Raw genomic sequence first — 24040 nt, 5'->3', positions numbered from 1 at the left:
AAACAGGAAAGAAACAACATAGCTAAGGCTGAATCTTTGCAGTTTCTGAGCAGGAAACCATCTCTAGTGCATTTGCAAATGCTGCACTGCGTGAAATGCGTGGGAGAACAGTAGACAAATAGTTACCTTCTGTGCTACAAATACTCGCAGAGAACTCAGTGTTTATAGTTCTAAGTTTCAGTTAAGGATTTCAAACTCTTTTTCTCATGCTAAGAAAGCTAGACCTTTTATAATGATGTTAATAGGGTTGCAGGTTTTTCCCTCTGCATCTCAGTCACCCAAGAAAGTCAGCCTATGTGCTCTGTACTAATGCTTAGGTCTACTAATAAGAATAAGCTCTTCCCTCCTTTATTTAGAGAACTAAGATGTTTGGACTTTTTTCTTTGGTATTTCAGGACATACAAGCTGAGATTGATGCCCATAATGACATCTTTAAAAGCATTGATGGAAACAGGCAGAAGATGGTGAAAGCCTTGGGAAACTCCGAAGAAGCTGCCCTGCTCCAGCACCGCCTTGATGACATGAACCAGCGCTGGAATGACCTGAAGGCAAAGTCAGCTAACATCAGGTAAGTAATGAAAATGTCAAGACATGAATGGTGCACAGTTGCTGTCTTCTAAAAGGCTTGAGAAATATGACCATGGCATTGAAGTAAAATTTCTGTCTTCTTCCATCAAGGACCCCTGAGCACAGATATAAAAGGTTGGTGCACTTGCTCACCATGAAGGCTTAATTACTACTCTTCTCTCCAGAGATGTGCAGTTATAACTTACCAACCTGTACTAATTTTTCCAGAAAGTACGTTGAATCTTTCCTTATTGTAAACAGCTAGCAGTATTGATGTAGTAGTTCTGTGAATCTACAATTACTGTGAGGAGAAATCAGGGAGTTGTTGTTGGTTTTGTTTCTACCACTGAAGTGAATAATTTGAGAGGACTTGCATCTTAAGTGTCTTGATCCATATTGATAGTAATTTTATTCTATTTTTTATTGCTGCTATTCAATTATGACGTGTTTTAAAATGCATATTTGTCAAGGAATTAATTTTATAATTTTTTGACTCTATTAGTGCCAAGCACACTGACTGTCCAAGTGCAGTCATTGTTAAAGTCTTTGCAATGTCATTTTGGAAGTAGATATTACCATATTCATTAATGTGAAAAAAATTCCACATTAAAATTAATTACATAGAAAAGAATTTCTGGAGCTTTGTTCTGCTGGCTTGTTGATTAAATGAAACCGTTCTTTTAATAGGACAGAACAGTGTTAAACATTCATATGAATCTTCCAAAGGGCAGAAAAATAAGTTGAGCTTGGAATGCAGGCACAAGAGTTTGAAAAAGTGAGAAAAGAGAAAAAATGTGACGCTTACTGTCTTCACTTATCCCATCACCAACCTGTGAAACAATGAAGTGAAACAGGTAAATCAGCTCCAGAAGAGCCCACAGGCAAAGCTGGAATCTGAGGAACCAATGCTTGCAGAGACTGGCTGCGCCACACAAGTAGTTAAACACAAGCAGTGTCAAACTTGGGCTGTTATGAACTCTACTCACAAATAAATCATTGTGGAAGAAAGATGAAAACATGCTTATAAGATACTAGTTTAGCACATGTGGAGTTCTAGCAAAAACAATTCAGTTGCTTGGCCTTTCGCGTGGCTGGTAATAATTTGGGAGAAATTGATGGCCAAAAAAAAAAGGCTTTTGAGCCATTTGTCCTGGCTAGCTGTGAGCTCAAAGGCAGTAATACAGACACAATGATTGTGCAGTGAGTACTCAGAAAAGTGGGAGTACTTGGTCTTCTGAGTACAGAGCCATCTTTTCCCTTCTGAATGGACATGACACATGCATCCTATTGGGCAGCATTAATGTTTGCAATGTTTGTGTTATTCTGCTGGTACCTGCAATGCTGCATAGCTACAAGTAGAAGATAGGCAAGGAAGAGAATACTGGAGCAAATATAAGACAAATAAATAAACCTTTCAAATCTCAGTTACCACTTAGAAGAGCATGGCATTTCTGAGTTCATATATTTTAGCCTCTACTTTGATTGGAGTTCACCATTCTAACTCATTCAAGAATGCTGAGAGCCTTCACAGGGAAGTAACAAAGCACAGAGCTGATAGGAAGTCAGTGTGTTGATCTAGCTGCTTGCCTTCAATTTTTGCTTTCTTGGTGTACCTTTTTTCCAAAGATGAATTGGAAGCCAGAACTGTATCAATGAGTCTTGTGAGAATAGTATATAACCATGTTAGGTGCTAGGGACGGTGATTGAAAAACTTTGATTGTTTTGTTATGGGTTTTAGTCTGGGATAGTGCTTCTAAATGAAGGTTTCTCTAAGTTTTTTAAAACACTTTGTTATGTGTACATTCTCATTATGCTGATTTTTAATTGCTGAAAGTACTGCTCTCCTGTAGAGGTAGTAGTTCTTCTTCATCACTTCAGTCCTCCGAGTTGATGGTGCTAAAGTCATTGTGTTGTCTTTACTTCCTTTCTACTGTAAATAAAGGGAGTTACAAACTGGAAAAGCAGCACTCTTGTGACATACTTTTAAATTCTTGGAAACTACTTAAACCTGTACTTGTAGAGACTGTAACACCACCTGAGAGCACTCCTTGAAATTACTTGTAGACTTATTCACGCAGCTTCGTTTTTCTGTCTTTATTGTCTTACTCCCAGGAAGAAAGCAAAGCTGCAAGAACCAAATGTTTAGGAGAGATTCTTTTCTCCTGGGGCAAGAGGTGTGAGGGTGTTAGTGTCTGGGGGAGGGTAGAGATAAAAGTATGGGAGAAACAGAGGAAGATATATTTAGACCACCCACAAGTCTTTTTCATTCCATGTGTTCCCTTTTTGCTTAGCGGGAAAAATGTTACCTCCATAGAAGAAGCAAAAGCTGAGGAGGTCTCCAGCTGTGAAGAGAGCCTCTCAGGGTCAACAGAAGGGAAATTATGTCAGAGCTGCGGGATGATTTTATTCAGCCTGGTTGGAGGGGGGTGCTCTCAGTCTGATCAACTGGATTGGGAGCATCTGTGTTTTTCAGGCTCATGAAGGATTCCCTTAGGAGTTCTTTTGGATACCAGGTCATTGATGCTGTGTAATGGTGTTGCTCCAACCAGTGTCAAAGCCAGACAATCTTCTATAACTGACCTAAGATTCCTAAGCCACCACCTGACCTGGTGAATCCCTGGAGATTGCCAGTTCTTTTTCACATGAGCATAAACACCTGATGCTTTGTTTTCAGGTTGTGTACCAATTCCAAAACAAAACCCAGAAATCCTGTCTTTGAAAGTACAGAAGCCCAAGAAACATTTCACAACTTCAAAAGGTTTTATTGGCTCTCTTTAGTAATGTCTATATGACAAATGCAAACTTGATACTAAAACTTCACACTGAAATACGACTGGGAGCATATCCTGGTTCCCTTGCAGCATTTGCTTTGAATGAGGTTTACTGAATGCATCTGTGTCCACTCCCCAGGAGAATTGAATGTTTGTGTCTACTCTTCAGCTGCTGCTGCTGCTGCTGCATCTCACTCTTACTTTCAGTATTGCTTTTGATAAGATTAGAAGGGTAGCATTCAGGAAAAATCCAGGCTGATGTGATATGTTTTTCCTTTAACATCTTTCTGACCTTTCAAGAAAGGTTAGTTCACTTTGTCTTCAGAGAATTTTCAAGTCCCTGTTAGTGTAGTCCATTTCCTGTGCACTCCTTACTGCTCTACCCCCACAAGTTTAGCTTGCACTGGACTTTGAAACCATGTGCTAGTAGTATTTTGCTACTGTCATTAATCTGATATGCACATGGGTACTCATTAGTGGTAGGTTACAGCATTTAATCTAGTATCATATGCTGCATCATTCACATAAATATCAAATGAGTGGTTTTTCACTATTAAAATTATTGGACTGTATGTTTAATTAACAGACACTGTTAGATTGTCCTTTAACTAGTTGCAGGAGTTCCTTCTCCCTTAAAAAACTCCATTTTGTATACAAGAATTCTGCTAAATAATTAGAGCAGAAACTTGAAGCTTTACAGCATGACAGTTTTTAGAGGTGAGATCTGTTGATACTTGCTAGATAAGGTAATAAATTGCGATTAACAGAGATTTCACTATCAAATGTACAGAAAGCTGTAGATCTGAATACTTCAGTTGTGGTTGCTTCTAGAAATTCATAAAGATGGCTTATTTTTAACAGTCTGTGAGTCTAACAGCAAAACTGTAAATTCAAATACAGCCTTCCTTGGCTTGACTGAGAAAAGAAATGATTCTCTTCTGCCTCGTTAATAGGAGTAGAACTCTGTTTTCACTTCCAGAAAGGAGAGCTGTTTCTGAGTACCTAGCCCCTGAGCATAACATATACGCAATGCTTTGCAGCTTGGTATTTCTGAAGGCATTTTTGACGGAATGTCAAGCTAGTTGTGAAAAGGAGAAGGTAAACATTGTACATGGACCACCCTGTGCTTTGGGAGCATGTCTCTGTGTGTGGCTGGGGGCTTCAGAGGCCAGCTATAGTGAATGCACCAGCTGTGCCCTCTCTTGCTGTAGAGTTAATACAGTCTATATGGGAAGTTGTTGATTGCCTTGAAAGTAGTTCTGATTGGTGAGTATTAAAGAACTGAGGCCAGGAGAGCTGGGACAGTGCATGTCACTCAGGAGCTGCTGGTCTGCAAACCAAGGCCTGCCAGACACTCTTCCTCAGTATGCATATAACCGCAAATGCAATAGCTCACTTGTAATTCACTGCAGGGCAGGATGCTGGCTTGGATTCAGTGTTGAGAGAAAAGGTATCAGTGAAAGCAATAAGGGATGATAGAAACAGTGATGCATGAAACTGTAGGCAGTAAAACATTGCTTCTAGCAAGTACTTCATTTTTCTTTTTTTTTCATGTCAAGTAGTTACCTGATTGCTTTCCTGAATGAAGTAGAATAGGTTCCTCTTCCTAATGGTAGTTACTTTATCCTTTCCATAAATGTGATCCTATTTTTTTTTTCTTTATATCTCCTCCCCCATGCCCCTTACTGACTGCTTTATTGGTTTGTCTGTCCTACTATCACTGGGAGATCCCAGCGTACCCAAACCTAAGCTTGCTTTGAAATTAACCTCTCAGCACATCGCCCCTTCGATCCAGCTGTTGTCATAGCAGTCCCAAACATGCACTTTGAATGCCCCAATAATACAAGAGAAGCCAGATGATGTGAGTTACAGTGAATCAGAAGGATAAAAAACATGCGAAAAGTAGGAAGGGGAAAAGGTAGGAAACAATAAAAAGTTCGGTTCACTCATCTGTCAGAAGCAGGGCAGGAAGGTAAAGAGCTGGTGTCCTACTACACTGAAAAGGATTTAGCTGTACTCCATCATACGTGTGGAGAAAGAAATTGTTGTTTACTGGTATAAACTAAGAACATGCCACTCTCAGGTGATTCCATAATATAGAATGACTGCAGTAAAAGAGAGGTAGTCAGTCCTTGTCAAAGATTTCCCTGCACCAGTGTAGGCACTGCAGGGAGAAGCAATTAAGTCAAGGTATATTTTTAAATTATGGAAGAAGGTGGTGTGGAATCCAGAGTTTTTGCCAGTTAAACAGAAAGGCAGATTCACTGTCTTAATTCTCTAGTAATTTGCTATCAACTAAAGATGATGTATTAAATAATTTCTGTCACTGATATGTTCAGCAACAGTTTACTGTTGATCACTGCTGGGAGAACTTACTGCTTTTGCTGCTGGAGAGTCAAGGTCCTGGCACAAAAGAGTTCAGTTTTGTGGTGCTTTAGCTCACAAAATGATGCTTGTACTTTGTGCACTGCAGTGGTGGAGTCACAACAAACCACAGCATTTCTTTATGTTGCCTAAGTGTGTAATTTTCAAGGTTTTAGATAAGATATAGCATAAGGCATATATTTGTCTGTGTTCCCCCATTTTTCCTCTGCTTATTTGATTTGCTGCGCAAAATATTATGAAGTAGAGGGTTTTTTAAAGTGCAAAGTTGCTTTGCAGTTAAAGACTTAAAACATTCATGCCTTAATAATGGAGTAGTTTTACTTATTTATTGTATTGCTGTGCTGGTTTTGCCATTCAGAGCTTTAAAGATTCTCTTACATTGTTTCACAGGGCTCACTTGGAGGCCAGTGCAGAAAAGTGGAACAGATTGCTGACATCCCTGGAAGAGTTGATCAAATGGCTGAATGCAAAGGATGAAGAACTGAAAAAGCAAATGCCCATTGGAGGGGATGTTCCAACCTTACAGCAACAGTATGACCACTGCAAGGTAAGTTGCTTAAGCTTCGTAAATAGGCTACTGTGAATAACAGAATGAAGCAAATTCGAGAACAGAAGAAATGATAAACACTTCCTAGTTACTAATTTCTGGAAAAAAACTCTAGGTCTCCACCCCTTTACTTCCCCACCTTGCCCACTAGAACACAACTGAGATATTCTATAAAATTTCATCTGTGAGTTTTCTGATACATATGTTCAGTCCAAATACACCATTTTCATTTTTTCTTTTCTTTTTGATTCCTGATGTTTTGGGGTATTGTTAATGAAGTTAAGGAAGGTTTATAAAAGCAAAAACTGAACAAGAACTTTGAAAGCAGTTGGGTGTAAGTTCAGTAAAATTATGGGCTTTCTACATGTTAATGTATTGACCAATTGACCAGTAATAGTAACTCCCCCATACTCATGCAGATTTATACTGCAAAGATGGCTCAAAACTAGTTTTGAGAGCTAAAACTGACCTGTGCCTTGTATTGTTGTATCTATAACACACTGTTCCAGCTCTCTGATTTTGCTAGTTCTGTTCCAGTTTTGTGCATATAAGGTATGAATGCCTAAGTATTTTTTAACAATAACAAAATCTGTTGCATCAACAACATATCTTCGTTCATGTAGAATGTACAGTCTCTGTCACCAGCTATGATCAGTCATCATAAAAAAGTTAATCATAAAAGTTAGGACATATTTACCATTGGATAAATACGTTCCAGTATGGCTGGTTCCATCTTATCATTGTATTTTTTCTTCTGTACGGTGTGAACAAGGAAAGAGAACAAATGCAGCTTTTATATAGCAAATTTCAATACATCCCTTTCACCAACACAACAGTGATGTCTTTTCTGCTGTGGTGTTTAGTGAGGGCAAAAGCTGAGTTTAGGAAAACACTTAAGAGTACTGAAATACTCACTTAGAATACTGCGAGGAACTACAGGAAATGTAGCCTGACGTGAACAGTGCTTTTGAGACTTAACTCCAAAACATAAGAGGTAAAGGAACTCTGCATACATTCCTCCTTAATTTAGTCTTTTAAAATAAAGTTATTAGCATAAACTAGGATCTTTATTTCTTGAGAGTTCATCTCTTCCTGTTAAATCATCCACTTAAATCATCATGCTCTGTTTTCAGGCACATCTGCTGTGAATGTGTCGTAATGCTCAAATGATGGATTGTTAGTGCCAAAGAGCAATAAAAAGCTGAAACAGATCCAGATATGTTTTGAAGGAGGTCAGTGGGAAGTGATAGATCTCTACATGTCATTTTCTAAGGGCTTGCCTGTGTTTCATGCTAGATTACAGTATGTGCATGATAATAACAAATAATAATGACAATGCCTCACATTTGACAATCTCAAAAAAATTTATAAAAATGCGGTTTTGTAACTTATTACAAAGTATAAAATTTTAGAAGCGATAATGCTGAATGGCTGATTTGTGAACTGCAGCAGAGTTGAAGGCACTTCTGGGTTGTTTAGTCCTTGCCCTTATATTTAAAGAATAACGCTATTTTAGACTCTACTAAGTGCATTCAGGAGCTTTTAGATAGTCTTCTTCTGTTTTCCAGAAAAGCAATATTCTTGCAGTGTCACTGTGAGTATTGGATATATTTGTCTGAGCCCAGTATTTAATAGTAGCTAAATCAATGGTCTGCAACAGGACAAAGTTAAAGCAATCCTGTGCATCACTTTGGGTATTTTGTGCACCTGTGCAAGCAAGAGCACAATATTCAATTGTGGGTATTTCTTAGATGATGACTAGTTTATTTTCTAGCAGTTATTTTGGTCCGAACCAAAAGTAAGACAAATGGTAAGACTTTCCCATATACCACGTGATGATACTGTGTCATAACAAATGTGAATTATTAGCATGTTGCATTTCACGTTGTGTTAAACTGTTGATTATTAGTCATCGCTAGAGGAGGTGAGCTGGACCATAGCTGTCTGTTGCTTTGATTCTCCACGGCAGCACTTCATTGCTGTTTTGATACGCGGATTGACTCCGCAACTCATTAGAGTTGTAAAGTAGATATGCTTTATTCAGTGCTGAGGCGCATGGGGGTTTCTCCTCCAAAAGCATGCGCACCCTCCTTTGCCACTCAATTAGTTTATATTACATATAATGATTACCTAAACATGAGATTGCTTCACGCCTAACACATATGCAAAACCTGTTCCCGTCTAGTATTATAATTAGTTTTCTGGCATTTGTCCCATTGGTGTGCCTGCGCAGTGCCTCCTGGTGGTGGTCGTTAGGGGGTCGGGAGGATGAAGGCCTGTAGTTCCTCTTCCTCACCGCGAGTAAGCTCTTGCTTTCACGCAGACTCAATAGGGTTTCGGCTCCTGTCCAAACCTCAGGTTCAGTACAAGCCGGTTTTATGTATCTTAAAGCAGAAACTTGTCAAGTTTGTAAATTTTGTTACTCTGGCTATCTTTTCTTCCTTTTCTTTCTAAAGATACTATTTGAACAAGAATGTCTTAAATATTAAGCTATGAATCTTATCTACTACAATTCTGCCTAGCAGCTGTAACTCCTACAATTCTGCTTCACCATTCTAGCAGCTTTGACTCCTATGGTTCTGCTTCACCAAGCACAGCAACTGCTTAAGCAAGCCGGCACAATATTAACCCTTTATTTCCTGGTATCAGTTTCACTGCAGAGAAGCTGTGGATGGCCCATCTATGTAAGTGTTTAAGGCCAGGTTGGACAGCACTTTGAACAACCTGGGCTAGTGGAAGGTGTCCCTGCCCATGGCAGAGGGAGTGGAACTGAATGTTCTTTAAGGTCCTTTCCAACCCAAACTGTTCTGTGATTCTTAGCAGGAGCTATTTATTCCTTGCTGAAGCTGCAGTTTACTAATAAACTGCATCAACCAAAAAGCTGTGTTTTATCAGGTAGAAAGTGAAAACTGGAGGGGGGGGGGGGGAATCCGTAAACAAAACCCCAAACCCATTGGAAGTTCTTCTTCCTTCTTCTGCTTACTCAGCATAGTGAAGTGATTGGTCAGTGTGGTTAGGATGTTGCATAAAGATGTGCCCTTGGTTGAGGAACACAAGTTTTATGTCTGTGATTTATTTTTTTTTTAAATTATTTTCAAAACCTTATGCCAAGTCTGCCTTTTCAGTAGATTCTTTATAAAATAAGTTTGTGATTCCACACTGTCAGTCACTCTCTGCCTTGTGGGGTATCATTGGCTAGTGTCACTTGCTTTGCATTTAATGTGCTCTTTTAAAAATATCCTGTGTTAAGCTGAAAATTGTCAGTGCAGATCCAAGGTACAACGGTATCAGAGAAATACTGCAGAGAGATGACTTGATTTCTTACTCTCAAGGATGCTCCCTTTATTTTACCTCTCATCACTGGCTGTCCTGGTACTTCTTTAAGTGTTCCTTTGGCCATGCTTCCTCAAATGTTAAACCTTCTAAGCATTTAAACTTATTTGTAAGATTTCCTTTTAATCAAGTGCTTTTCTTATGATCCCACATTGAACTTCTGCACCACCACATCAGCAGGCCTGCCTGAGCAAGGGCTCTGCTTCTCCAGGGTGCTTCTGTTCTCCTCTTTCCTTGAGTTTCACCACCAGGTGTTGCTTTGAATTTGTCCTCATGCAAATTGAGCAGTTCAGTGCCTCACTTCAACTTGTCTTCTCTGTGATCCTTTTGCTCTTATTTCAATTCAGTACCTCACTTCATCTCATCTGCTCTGTGATCCTTTTCCTGTTATTTCCAGCTTGCTTACCTGATCTTGTCTTTGCTGGTACTTCAAAATGTAAAGTGGTGAAATAGCAGCTCAGCTCTGTGAGATGTGCGCTCATGATAGTCTTATCTCCTGCCCTTTATTTTTCTGAGTCCCCAATCCTTCTTGCGTTAGCATTGGTTTTGCCTCTAACAATTCAACAATAATTCTTATTAACCTACGTTTTCCCCACCTTTGGGTACATGAAATAACTTGTTTATGTCAGCTTAATGATGCTAATCCTGTTGGTCTTCTCCTGTTAGTATCTCACCTGCTCAGTGCTGGCTTCAGCTGTGTTAGATAAGTACAGTATTACGTGACAATTTGGGTTAGCTCACATCGTTTATGTGCCACTGAGGTCTGTTTGGGCAGGAGGAAGTAAATGGTTTGCAGTTTGATTTTTAAACTTGTTTTAGCTTTAAGTACCAATCATTCTCTTACACTTTAAAAGCAAACATTACCCACAGCAGTGTTAGTCACCTGAATCATGGCTACAGATTTAAATTATGTTTCCCCCATTAACAGAAATCCTTATGAATGTAGTAAATACTTCTAAATTTTGGACTAATTTTTGTGTTCTTCAGCCAAACTTCCATCAAGTGGTAGCAGTTCATAGTCTTATCACATCCTAATTGCTATGCACAGTCAAGAAATGAGCACATCCTGTCTGGGTGTTGAGTTGTACTCTGTGTCTTGCGGGGGAAGGGCAAGAGGAAGCTTAAGTAAGGGAGCATGAATTTCCTATTTTAATTATTCTCAAAATTTCTTTGCCTTTGAGAATGGGTTGTGGTGGCAGCTCAAGAACACTGGAAAGTTCATAAATGCTTCAGGATGCTGAGAGGAAATTTAAAAGTACCCGAGTTAAAAAAACATTGGCATGAAATGTACCTATCACTTAAGGCTATGTTCACAATCCTGAAGTGTAGAAAACTTGTCTGCAAAGGTACTGACACAGGGAATACCTTACAGAGAAAAAATATGAAGGCAGCTGCATTTTCAGTTTTTCCGTAATCACAGTTTCTCATCTTTGCCTCTTCTTACCAACTCAGGTTTTTCCTTTCATTCTGTTCTTTCCCAGTCTTCCTTATAAGTACTCATTTAGGATTTTAAAGTCTGTGATGCAAAATTTTATCGGCTGCATTAACCATGAAAAAGACCCCAAACAAACAAAAAACCAAACCCAAATGAAAAAAGAACTCCACCTCCCAAAAAAACAAACCCCTAGAAGACAACCTTTATGCAGATATTTTATTCTGCCAAAAAGGAAAAGCTATAAAAGTAACATGAAAAATCAGGGGGTTGGTTTTGTGTGTATAGAAATACCTAGAGTCACGCCTCTGCGCAAGAGGAGGAAATTCAAATGCTGACACATTGTTCTCCAGAGATGTACTGAGAGCTTTGTATCTCACTTCTGCTGGAAGAGTTCCTAACTGTAGCTTTTAGAAAGTGTGCTTTTACTAAAATACAAAGACTGCCTAAATTATATAAATCACTGTGGTTTAGCTTTCAGGGAGAGAACAGGACGTTTCAAATTAATCAGAAATGGGTACCTACTCACATAAATCCTGTTGGCATTTGTCTGCACAAATGAACAAATGTCTAGCTAATGCTAAATAATGCATGTATCTTGGATCACAGAGATGCTTAACTTAGCTTCTTTTGAGTTTGGAATGAATTGGCCAAGGACCTGTGAATGTTTGATTAGTGATTTTATATCTATGGATAGTTCATTAATATTTGCAGATACTCTTCAGACTTCCAGGGAATGCTGTCTATGTATTTTGTATTTTAGGCTTGGTTTGTTAAAGTAATCAAATGCTGAAAGTCTCAAGTATTTATTTGTTTTACTTAGCTATTGTCACTTTATCAAAAGTGTTAGCATAGCCAACTGGAAATTGCTTTCTGCTTGTTGTTATCCCTTCAGGGTGCCTGCAATTCCATTGTTTTCTTTTCCAGCAGGAAAAGCCTGTGAACAAAAAACATTTTTCTAGCCTTAACTTTCTCTGTACACTTTTGGTGTGCCTGCCTGACTTCAGGCAATGGGTTTATTCTTAAATTAATTCCTACTTAATTATTCTAGATTTGTTTTTCTTGGGTATTTTCTATATTCAAATCTGCTTCCATGTTAGGATTTATTAACTATTAGAATCACAATATGAGTATTATAGTATCAGTGCTGCCCTAGTCTGTGTTCTTAATTACAGTCTAGAAAGGGCTTTATTAATTTCATCATCTCATAATTAATTTCTCATCGCATAAGACATGAAGCATGTGTAGAGATGGTCAACTGTTGCTGAAACATTAATTTTGACTGAGATGCGAACTGTGAGGGGGTGAGAACAGAAAATTAAAGAGTCTGCAGTTGGAAGAGGAGGAATAATACAGCCTTTTGCTTAGAGGAAGAGCTGCAACTTGATCTGATAGACAAGGGTGTTTGAAGCAGGAGCTTGAACGATCTGTACCACACTGCTGTGAAGTGCCTCTTCAAAGTAAGGATGTTTTCAAAGTCTGTATGCTCTGTCATGAGGGGGAATAGTCTCCCCACTAGTAAATCAGCATTACTGAACAGTTTGAGAGCTCCTTAAGTAAACTTGTAGTGGATAGGACTTTTTAAGCACTCCTGAAGTTTTAAGGGCTCTCCATATTTGAGAATCCTGAATGTTGATTATTGGTGAAAAAGAGAGATTGCACTGTACAAAAAAAAATTGTACTGTACAAGGACAGTACAATTCATTAAGCTTTAGCAGAGACTCTTTGAAGTGCATTTAGGAGAAAGAGGTGGAAATTGTGGGTGGGAATATATTGTTACAGGAAAGGAGGAGTGCCGTTAATCCCTAAGTTAAATGAGACTTCTCAAGGGGACCTGTCTGAGTTAAAGCGCTTGCTTGAGGATTTACTTAAACTGATTTGTATTACATGAATGATTCAGGTGTGTACGACTCTGCTCTCCTGGGCTATTTCTCCAAAAGAAAGATGTGTAAGCAAAAGCATGGTGCAAAGAATGAAGTGTTAAATTAGGATGTCAGTGCAGTGCATTTTTTACTTTGACAAAAAATGTTGCTTTTGCCTGTATTGCAGCTTATTCCCAGAAGAGTAGTTGTCTTATGGTAAGTCAGGAAAGTTGCAATAGCTCAGTACTTAAAATAATAAAAAATCTGAATAATGAAAGAGCTCTGTCACTAAGCAGAATAAAGCAGGTTGTTTTACTGTTGAAAAAATGATAAGCAGTTTTTAAGTACTGTATATATCTATTTCTGTGGATTGCCTTTTTAATACTGTAATTTTTATATAGGTATTTATCAGTATGTACATCTTATTTTGTCCATTTTTGAGGATCCAGTGTCTCGTTTGTTTTAGTCAAAGACTCCTATATGAACTTTTAATACCTCACAGGATCTTTTTCAAACCACTGAATAAAGCCTGTGTTTTTCTCAAAGGATAATAGTTATCCTCAAATATTTAAGAGGATGTTCTGACATTGCTGTGGAGGGAAATGTGTGTGACAGAAGTCAGGGTAATGCTGCAGAAACAGCACAGCTAACAGCATTTCTCTCTGTTCCTTAAAAGTCTGCGATGAGTCTAGTGCCACTTTCTCTGATATTGCTTGGCTCACAACCCAAAAGACCACTCAGCTTCCATCATTATTAGTGGTAACCCACCTACTGCTAATGAAATCTCAGAATACCTTGAGGCACCAGGGTATACCAGACCATCTGTTTCTACTCGTCTGTGTTGAGCTGGATGACCATAACTGACTGTGGCCTGACCTTCAAGGGTGAGCCATGTGGATAGCCAGTGAAGGAGCTGGAGCACAAGCATATTGGTAGCCCATTTTTAATCTCTACCCATCAGACAGCTACTATATTCCCTTAACTATCTCTGCTGTTCATCTCTCTGTGTTCTTCTGACTCCACTGTATCCTTATGAAGGTATAGTGACTGGAATCTGCAGTAGCAATAGTATGGGTATATAGGATGAAGTTCCATCCATGTTTTATACTGTAGTAAAACAATAGCTCCGTGTCTTATACTTTCTGATGATGCTCAACAATTTATTACCTTTTTTTTGTTGTTGTTTTGTTCCAGCTGCATATTGAGCAAATTATTTCAGAGACCTGGCAGTAAAACTCCCAAGGCTTTTTTTTCTAAGCTGTAACTGCCCAGGAAAGTGTTGAGGGTTTTCAGTCTTGTGTATGCTTTTTCAAGATCAGACGGTTTCAATTGTACTAAAAAATGCTGGGTACCACCTGAAACCTAAGGACATCAACAGATACGCTCCCACACAGGGTCACAGAAATGGGTTGGTACAAGGAAATGAGATAGGAGATTTCTCTGAATGCAAATATTTTTTTGTTGAGGTCTGTTTTTCCAAAGGCAGAGAGCTGGGAGGAAAAACCCAGTGGTGCAGCAGCAGTGAATCTGGTTTTCCAAACTGCAGAGGACCACCGGAGAGCTACAAGAATACAGTGGCCATTGCCTTTCCCCCCCACCCCTCCCCCTTTTTTTTTCTGTTTTCCCCCAGAAGCCTTTATAGCCTAAGGTAATGCTGTGAACTATTTGCCCTGCTCATACCTTTCTCATTCTGACACTAGCTGAAGATGCTTTCTGTATAATCACAGAATATTCTTGAGTGTCTGTGATTTCACTGTCATTTGTTTCAATAAATTGGACCAGTAAGAAGAAACATACTTCTATTTAGCAAAACTGCTTACTTGACATTCAGGACATGGAATGGAGCTTGCAGGGAATACTTTGAATCTTTTAAAAAGCTCTTTACATAACTGACACATTTCCATATGTATTTTGTGCAAGTGTTAGAGGGTTTTATCGTCTTTCACTTTGTGTTCTCGAAGGGCAGAGTCCTCTGCATCATTGTTTTGAAGAAAATTAAATGGGAGCGTTATTTTATGATGTTCTTAAATATACAGTAAGAGAGAGGATGCTGCCATTTTAAAATCCTTCTAAAATTTTGTCAGCACTTGCAGATTGGACTGGTGAAGAGTTCATTTTCTGTTAAGGATATCTTCATCTAGATCCTGCTTCTTGCTGCTGCAAGCAGACTCTTTAGGGGAGGAGAATATTTATTCCAGTTAACCCCTCAACTATTGGATCCTCAATCCCTTGTTATTACAGCCAATAATCCACCCTAGGAACATTAGCAATAAATTGGAAGAATTGTGTTACCATGGCAGCTGCCCACTCCTGTTTTCATGCAGATTCTTCAGATTAAAGGCTAGGCTTCAACATGTATGTACAAACTAGGGGAGCGAATGGGATTGTGCTTCTTCTTGTAAGTTTTCCCATTTTTGTTCTGTTGCTTTCTTAGAATCAGAAGACATGAGAGTGGGGTTTTGTTTAATGGGCAAGGTAACCTTGCAGAGGTTGTTTTGGGTGTTTACTCTGAACCTCAGCTGTTAGGTGTTCCTTGCAAGTTACCATACATCTCCATCTTCTCACCTGGGTTTCAGTGGGTTTTTCTCATCTGCAGGGGTTAGTCTGAGGGGCTGGAAAACTGCTGTGGAAATGTTACTAGAATTAGTTTTGTTTTCTGAAGTTCTGGTCTTCTACCTTTAGTAGCCAAATGATGTCAAAACCTAAAATGGTGCTTAAAAATTTGGAGCTTTCTTTTTAGGAAAACTGTTAGAGGTTATATTTGTGTTAACACATGCTTCCTGCAAAGTAAGTGCAGTGCTGCGCTCCAGTAAGACTTCATACTGGGTTTAGGGTTCCCACTCCTACACTTTGAAATTCTAGAGGGCCTTATGCACTTATATCAAACCAGTTAGTTGTTCATGGGAAAAGACAACCAGGTTTTTAATTTCAGTCTGATTTGGAACTTGAATCTTCATTTTGTCAGGCCAGTAAAGATGACTCCTTTTCTCGTGTCACTTAAAGTATCATCAGTGATTGTCCATATCAGAAGACTCAGGGTACTCAATAATAAGGTACAGGCACAATTCGTCTCTATAGTGCTGTACCAGATCAGCCTGCAGTATCTGAAGTTGTTCTTCATAGAGCTACTGAGATCACTTTGTTTTAATCAACGGTTTACTGATTCCTGTTGAGTACGATGTAATTAGATAGAAAGTATTTGCTTGTGCAAGGTAAATGTTTCTTGGGTTTGTTTGTTGAGTTGTTTGTTTGTTTTGTGTCTTGGTTTTGAAGTGTTTTTTTTTTAGTGCAGTGTTGTGCTCACCATCACCCATTTATTACTAACATGTTATTTTACATGCATGACTGCTCATCTTATAACTTTCTCCCTTGGAATGTGTGAGGGCATTTAAAAGCATCCTGTACAAAACCAGAGTTTGCTTGAAGGTCCTTTCTATCTTCTTGTTTAACGATGATGTAACATTATGTCAGGGCTGGTAGTGAAGCAACTGTTTTCTGAAGTAATTGCAAGTGCTGTATATTAGCTGGCTGTGAAGTCTTATAACCCACTCTGCCAGATAGAGAATATGTGTGCAGTAATTTCTGTGACATGAGCAGCCTCTTCTGGTTCTGCAGTGAATGAGGATCAGCCTTAACTGTTTTGTGATTGTCAGAGACAAGGTACTGTCGTTGACATGTGATTGTGCTAATGATAGACGGTTGTTGTTTGGGTACCCCTATACCCTGTTTCTCTGCAGGACACATTTCAGGGACATATAGGAAGCTGCATAGTTCTGTTGAACTCCTAACCTAACTCCAACAGCTTCATGGGGGCTGTTGCTTAAATGTACAGGCATGGCCTGCACCAAGAAAGAACAATTTAAAGATCTTCTTAAAGAAACTTAATAGCTGCTGATGCTAGTAATTTATTTTGCACCATAATTTTAATCTTTTAGAGCTTTCTTGTTGAATGTATAAATGAAGAGAAAAAAATATGCATGCCAATGTTTGATGGTATAACAAAATAAACCAATATTTTCCAGTTAGTTTCATATCACTGTTGTTACCAATTTTGTTTTTGCAAACAAGTATTTATAAGCTTTAGAAAGAGTAGTAAACTAAACCCATAAATCATTAAGTATATATTCTGATACATTTATTTCACTTTCGTTTGAATTTGGAGAGAGTTTTCTACATTCTTTCTATATTACTATGTATTTTCTAGCCGTAAAGTCTTACTATAAGTAATGCAATAGATTAAAAGAAAACCCAGAAAACTTCCTCTCCGTTGAAGCAGCTGCTTTGCAACTTTCATGCTTGAAGAATTTCTAAAATGTAAAGTAATATCTCTTGATTAACGAAAGGGCTATGCTTATGATTGTATAAACAGTCATTAAAAAATGCATACTGTTGTAAATGTATGATTCACTTGGGTGTAAATTAAAATTTTCAGTACCAACAGAGACTTCAGTGATTGAATCAAATTGTAACTTTTAACAGTATATTTTTTTATTAAGTCAGTGAAACAGGCCAGCAAGAATTTAGAATTAGCAGTAATAGAAGAGAGAATAGTAAATGAGATTTTTAAAGAAACAACGGAAACAAATGCATTTCCTTTTTTTTTAACTTAAATATTGCCTCAGGTCATGTACTAAAAATCACCATCCTTCCTGTTTTATAGTCTGTAATTCACCTTGGAATCAACCTTATATGAAGTATTTTTTTACCTTTTTTATTGTCTATTTATTTTAAACTAATAGCAATTTGTGCATTTTGTCTTCTGTGGTTCCATCTCCCTTCTGAGTGATGAACCTGCCTCACATGAGATAGGTTAGAACTTCGTGTAAGCATTCATTACCTTAAAGGGATCAGATTCAACACAGGGCAGAAACCCTCCGACTTAATAAAATGCTAAAAATATAACATTTTGATGCTCTGAAAGAAGGGGGAAGTCTGGTGTGAATATATTTTTATCATAAAATAAATGCAAGGGGGTGGTAGGGTGTAATTTTTACATAATTATTGATGATATCTGACAGTTGTGCCCTGTGCTTTCTCTACACATGATTTTCCATCTAGATTTCTGAAGCAGAGAGACACTGTGCAAAATGCTTTGCGCTTACATCAGTGATGTGGTTAGTGTGTGCCAGCATGCTGGGTATGGACGCTTTCAGGAGCCTTAGTGCCTGATACAGGAACAAGTCCCAAGCCTCTGACTAAAAAGTAGACTCTGATTAACCCTTTTCTTTTTTTTCCCCCATCTGCTGCAGTAGTGACTCAAAACCTCTAAACTGGGAGTAAAAACTATTACCGAACAGTTGTAACCTATTTATGTACCTGAGACATAGTATTTCCCACGGTTATTGCAATTTTTCTAGAGCTAGGTGCCTTAGTAAACCTGGCAGCTTTTGGTATAAAATGAATAAAAATGAATGAAAAATGAATAAAAATGAGAACTTGGAATGATATGTATTTATTTTGGTTGCGAAGAGTTAGAAAGATTCTAGGCTTGATTCATTAAGACAGGCAGTAGTTGGCTTTTTTATATAGACCACTGCTGATCAGTTGATTTATTTTTCACAGCACTTTTAACATATGTAGAAATCTACATATTTTTCTAAGTAAATACAGAGAGAAGGGAGATGTATATTCATCATAAGGATTGGAGAGTTCTGTTTCAGTGTTTCAAAATCTCAGTCTGTTATGCTTTTGATAGAGTATTTAGCTCCGAACTACTCATGATTTCAAGGTTGAGGAAAAAAGAAAAGTAGCTGTTACTTTTCTAAAGCGCCTGGAGCTAATCTACTCCTGTGAAGCTGACAAAAAATACTATTTTAATTTTGTTTGTTTCATTTACATTTTAAAGCCTGGTAATACTCTTCTGGAGTCCTGGAAGAGAACAAAAGCTGAAGAAGGCTACTCTGTGGGCTACATAGGTTGCTAGAGGGAAAAGTGCAAAAACATGCAGGATTTGTTGGGGTGTTTTTTGTTTTTGTTTGCAATGTGCTTGGATTTGGCTTGTTTTCCAGTCTTATTTGAGTGGCATAAAATGGAATGTGTTGAAACTGTGCTTCTTGTTTGCAAATGTAAATCTGTATTTACAAATTATAAGAAAGGCTGGAATTAATAAAAAGTGAGGGAAGACAGGGAAAATAAAAAAGCTAAGGATAATTGCATATAGTGATAAAATTGCCCATAAGGGCATCTGCTCTTGGAATAATGGATATGTTCACAATACCCTTGCTAAGTGAGCTTAAGCTGGTGTCTGGGTCCAGGTTGGTTTAGTTGAGCAGTGTGCTTTTTCTTCTACTGGAATTCTAGATGGGAAGATACATAATCAAGATATTTGTGTATTTTGGCTTGTGTTCCCATAGCTTAATTCCTGGTGTCTTTCAGAGGTACGACAGCTGTCTGTTAGTTAGCACAGTTTAACCTATTACTTTTGTGGTGACAAGATGATCAGTGCTGGAAAACGCAAATACAAGCTGGCCATAAAGGTGCTTGTAGAGTTGAGCATACCAGTTTTCCATGTCAATGCGCTACACTGGGAAACTGAACTAAAAGATGAACTACTATTTACAATAATAAATACCCAAGCCGAACACACACTGCTTACTGAGGAAAAGTCCTCAACTCTGCCACATCTTTTCTTCTGTGAGCATTGGTAGAGGTGCCCAGTGATGTGTTGTGATGGTACTAGCCTTTCTTGGAGAAAGCACTCTGCTGAAAACTACCTCTAATAATCAATACTTAATTTTGTATTGTCATTCTGCAAAGATCAGTTCATTTGGCAGTGGTACTTGATGTCTGCATGCAGGCAGTATCAGAACGTACTATGTAGCATCTTTTCTAACATCAGTGATGTTCAAGCAATCATCACTTTTCCCTGTCATGTTGTATTTATGATGCTCAGAGGTGGTCCAGAGCTCAGATGCAGCAGACAAGGCTGAGCAGGGAGGAGGTGATGTTTACAGGCAGGGAGAAATTTACCAGAGTCTGAAGCTACAAGGCAGTCATGCTTGGTTGAAATTACTCATTTTCAATAGGTCAGCCTTATTTGGGATGATTTTCTGATGATCTTGTACTCTTCTGTATGAGCATGCTGATCATGCCTTCTGACATTTCTGGCTGCTAAGAGATTCTTATTTAGTGAGCATGGTTGCTTAGCTGCAGTTACTGAAACCCTTTTTTCACCAGTGTCTTCCTGCTTATGCTTGGTATGGTGGTGGTGCAGCAGCACTGGAAGAAGAGAAAGTTATTTATCTTAATACTGATCCAAAGTTCTGGAGTAAACTTGCTTGAAGTAGTGGCTGGTAGTAAACACAATATGTAAGTCAAACAAACAAAATCCCACTGTGTGTAAAAACAAAGATACTTTTCTCACTGCAGAGAAAAAAAAAAGAACAAACACAAGGCAGATGTGAATCACATTTCTTAATGCTATCCTGGAAAACATTTGGGCACTAAGATGATGTGTGAGGTCTAAGAAACGATATAGATTCAGCAACTAAACTCACCCCATTTTGATTATGCTTGTAGATGAATGTGAAGAGATTTCTAAGAAAGCAATGACTTATTTCCTGAGTTACAAGCACTGAAGCTAGAACACTCCATGACTAAATACAATATAAATGCACTAAAGTGAAATTCCTTTACTGTTTTTAAAATCTGTATTTATGGTGTACACTTTTGATTGAAGGTTTCTGGGATAAGACACCAGAGTGTATGTGTCTTGCTGTACTGCATTTGCACATTTTCACTTTTTTTTTTTTAATGACTTTGGGTTGATATTTACATTTCTGGGAAATACTGTTATATGTATGTCAGAATATTCTTTGTTATTCCTACTAGCACCTAGCTCTTGGTTTTAAGACAATCCCTGTTTTGGTTCTCAGTGGTGTTGTTCAGACCTTCAGTGTTTTACTTATTTTCTATTTCTCACCATACTTTTACTAGATAACCTTGCTGTGGCAGTTTCTAAGTATTGAGGACTAAATATAAAAATTTGATTGTATGCATTTTTTTTTCTTCTGAGAAATTGTTTATGGCTTCAAATTCTTAACTATTAAGGAAAAGAAATTGCTTAGTAGATGCTGGGTATATTACATGTAAAGTACTTGAATTCTTTGCCTGAAGAGCTTTAGTAAAAGTTTTTCATGCTGGAGAAACAAAGTAGAGTAAAGGAATTAAGTGAGTGAAAAGTAAGTTTGTCTTGTGATCTGGCTGATGTGTTCGCCTTCTGTGGGATGTATCTGTAGAACTGAGCTAACTTTTACTATGCTTCATGGAAGAATGCTTTTACATACTAGTCTCATTGACTAATTGACCCCAGATTAGTGTCACTGATGTTTAAAGACTTATTTCTCATAAGCAGAAAACCACTTTGCAGTCCTCAAAAAAAAAAAAAAAAAGATAATGACATTTGCAGTAGAGTCCAGCGGGGCACCAAAAAAAGAAGAAAAAGAAAACCCCTACACCAAACAAAACCAAAAATAAACAAACCAACCAAACAAAAATCCCACAAAAACAAAAAACAAAATGAAGCACCCCTCCACCCAATTAATAATTTATCACTCTTACAGAATTATTTAAAACCATTGCCACTCAAAAAACCAAAACCAACCCCAAAACCCCAAACAGATAACAAAACAAACAAAATCCCCTGATTAGATCAAAATCAAATAGCAAACTCAATTGGATAGCAGGAGGGCACAACCCTGCAAATGGATGACAATTCTTGAGCATGTTTTACATAGTGTTTTTTAAATACATGTATACTGAATGCCTTGCAATGTTTTAATCCTCATTTCTTTTTGGTAGAGTTGTAGGGTTGATTGAAAGCAGTCTTTTTTTTTTTTTTTACTTATCTACTTAGGTTTATTTACAGGTCCAGCCGTGTTTTCTGTTCTGTTTTGGTTTGGTTTTTGGATCTCTTTGAGAGTATTTGGAGTTTTGTTTGTTGGTTTGGGTCGGGTTGTTTTAAATTTTTTTTATGAGATGCTGTTAGATCACTTATTTGAAAATGTAAAGACCTAGCAATGCTGTTGTGTTGGACAAGGTTTAATTAGTGGAGACAGAAGTGGAACTAAGAAAAAATAGACTGCCGCATGTTGTAACATACAATACGTCACAACATGTTAGATGTTTCCTGCTTGACAAGGAAGCTAAAACTCCCAGCTGAAGTTCTCTTTGTTGTTTATTTTCAGTGTGATTCATGATAAAGTCAACTGCTACTTAAACAAATGCACACCACCACAAAGTGTGGTGATACCTGCTGCATTGCTGCTGTGCCATAGCATATGTGAGATGTTACAGTTGGGTCTTGTTTTTTAATTCGCTCTTTTACTTTTCCTTCCCCCTGATGCCATTGCCTTGTACAGTCATGAGGCAGGTGTCAAGTTCAGCTTTTTCGTGTTCCTGTAACTTGTGATGGCAGCTAGAACCATCTGAAGGAGGTGATGAACCAGGGGTAGACAGTCTTGTTGCCCTTAAGGTATTCCTTCCTCCAAATACACTTGGAGAATTGTCTGGAGTAGAATATTTCCCATCTCAAACACTGCTTCTTTTTTTGCAATGGTTTTACAGTATCTTCTCCCTTCTGAGCAGCTGTTGGAAATACTAGCACACGATCCAGAGAGAGAAAATGTTGAAGAAGTGACCAAAAGCAGAGATCCAGTATAATCTGTTATAGTAACCAGTTATATGATATAAGCTTTATTTACAAAGACTGTCAGTTTAGAGAGTTTTGAAAACAAGAAGCCATAGCAGAAAAATGTAGAGCAAAAAGAGACGAGGTGGGGAGAAGTAGACATTGGTGATAGAAAATAACCAAGACATGGTGCAAATTCAACAGGGGAAAAGAATTCTGGGTTGAGGTCTGATAATTTTGAGCCCTTTTTCCCCCTACTTTGAGCATCATTTGGTTGACACAACTTCTGTGGCTGGTCCTGGTGACACAGGACCTTTGTTCTGAGCCTGTGTCGCTCTCCTCTGCTGCGTAGGGAGAATCCATGAGTAGAGGACAGATTGTTGACTGTTCAGTGATTATTCAGATGTCTTTCTAGGCCATTTGCTTCTGAAGAAAAAACAAACTAAGAGTTGTAATTAGCTTTGACAGGATTCTGAAATGATTTTCAGCCCCCTCTCATGTCTGTGTACATGGATACATACACAACTGAGCTCAAAAACCAGAGGAGGAACACTGGAGGTAGTCTCAAATTGCAACTGGTCTCTAGCATTTTGCTGCTTTAGTATTCAGCCAGTCTCTGATGCCTATGCTTCCTCCTGCGGGGGAGGAATATTCCTGCTCTTACACAACTATCAGACAGACGATACTCGTCTTTTTGCAGGGATCTCACTTTTCTGATTATTTATAATTCATAGGTGATGCCATGTAGTACAACCCATTTTGTTCAATGATAGCAATTTGTCAGTGAGGACCCTGAAGTACCCTTCACTAAGGAGGCTGACATTACAGGAATCCTCTCGCATATGAAAGATGTGGGTATGCTCACAAATGTCCATGTTCATATACTGAACAATTATTCATAGTGCTACATACTGTAAAGTTGCTCTTGAGTGTCTTGAGTTTGAACTGCAATTACTGAAAATCTTTCTCAAGACCTCTGTAGTGATGTGGTAGGTACCAGTTTATAGTAAAGTAGCCTGTGAGACCAAACACTAGACTTGTCCCATTGATGGTTGTTGGAAGAAATGCAGAGGAAATTTTAATCACCCAAAATAAGCAAAAGGTGACCAGAGTTTAACTGCTCTTAATAACAATATAGTACCCAACTTGTTAATGATATTATCTCAGTTTGAAGCAAGAATCTTATGGCCTGTTAATGCTAATAGTTCGTCAGTGCTTAGTAATAATAAAGGCTAAACAAATCCAAGTCTGTCTGTTGCGGGCAAGCGAAGAAAGATGGGTTTTCTCTCTCTTATGCTAAACAGGGAGATGGTTACTATTGCATAGTGCAGGGAAATAGTGCAAGACACTGTGGATATATGTGGTTACTAATGCTTATAGAGTGCTCTTGCTAAATTACGTAATTATCCATTTAATATGCAGCAGCTGTTTTGTGTGTCTTTTGTCAGGCTGGAGGCATTGCATGTTAGGATGCACAGAAAAAATACTAGGGCTTTTTGTTCTTTAACCCTCCCC

General features: G+C 38.2%; 1 protein-coding gene across 6 annotated transcripts in view; it reads left to right on the top strand.

Annotated features, from left to right (window-relative positions):
* UTRN (utrophin) overlaps positions 1–24040 on the top strand; it is a 372113-nt gene that overhangs the window by 244351 nt on the left and 103722 nt on the right. For all 6 annotated transcript variants that reach the window (XM_057406865.1, XM_057406866.1, XM_057406864.1 and 3 more), the window contains 2 exons: positions 396–568; positions 6114–6270. In XM_057406865.1, coding sequence (XP_057262848.1) covers positions 396–568; positions 6114–6270 — 330 coding nt within the window. The remainder of the gene's footprint in view (positions 1–395; positions 569–6113; positions 6271–24040) is intronic.

This window comes from Pezoporus wallicus, unplaced genomic scaffold, assembly GCF_028554395.1.
Source record: "Pezoporus wallicus isolate ANWC-B61680 ecotype Strahan unplaced genomic scaffold, APGP_CSIRO_Pwel_v1 scaffold_6362, whole genome shotgun sequence".
Lineage (NCBI taxonomy): Eukaryota > Metazoa > Chordata > Aves > Psittaciformes > Psittacidae > Pezoporus > Pezoporus wallicus.
Note: the sequence above shows the minus strand (reverse complement) of the source record. Positions and strands in the feature narration are given on the sequence as shown.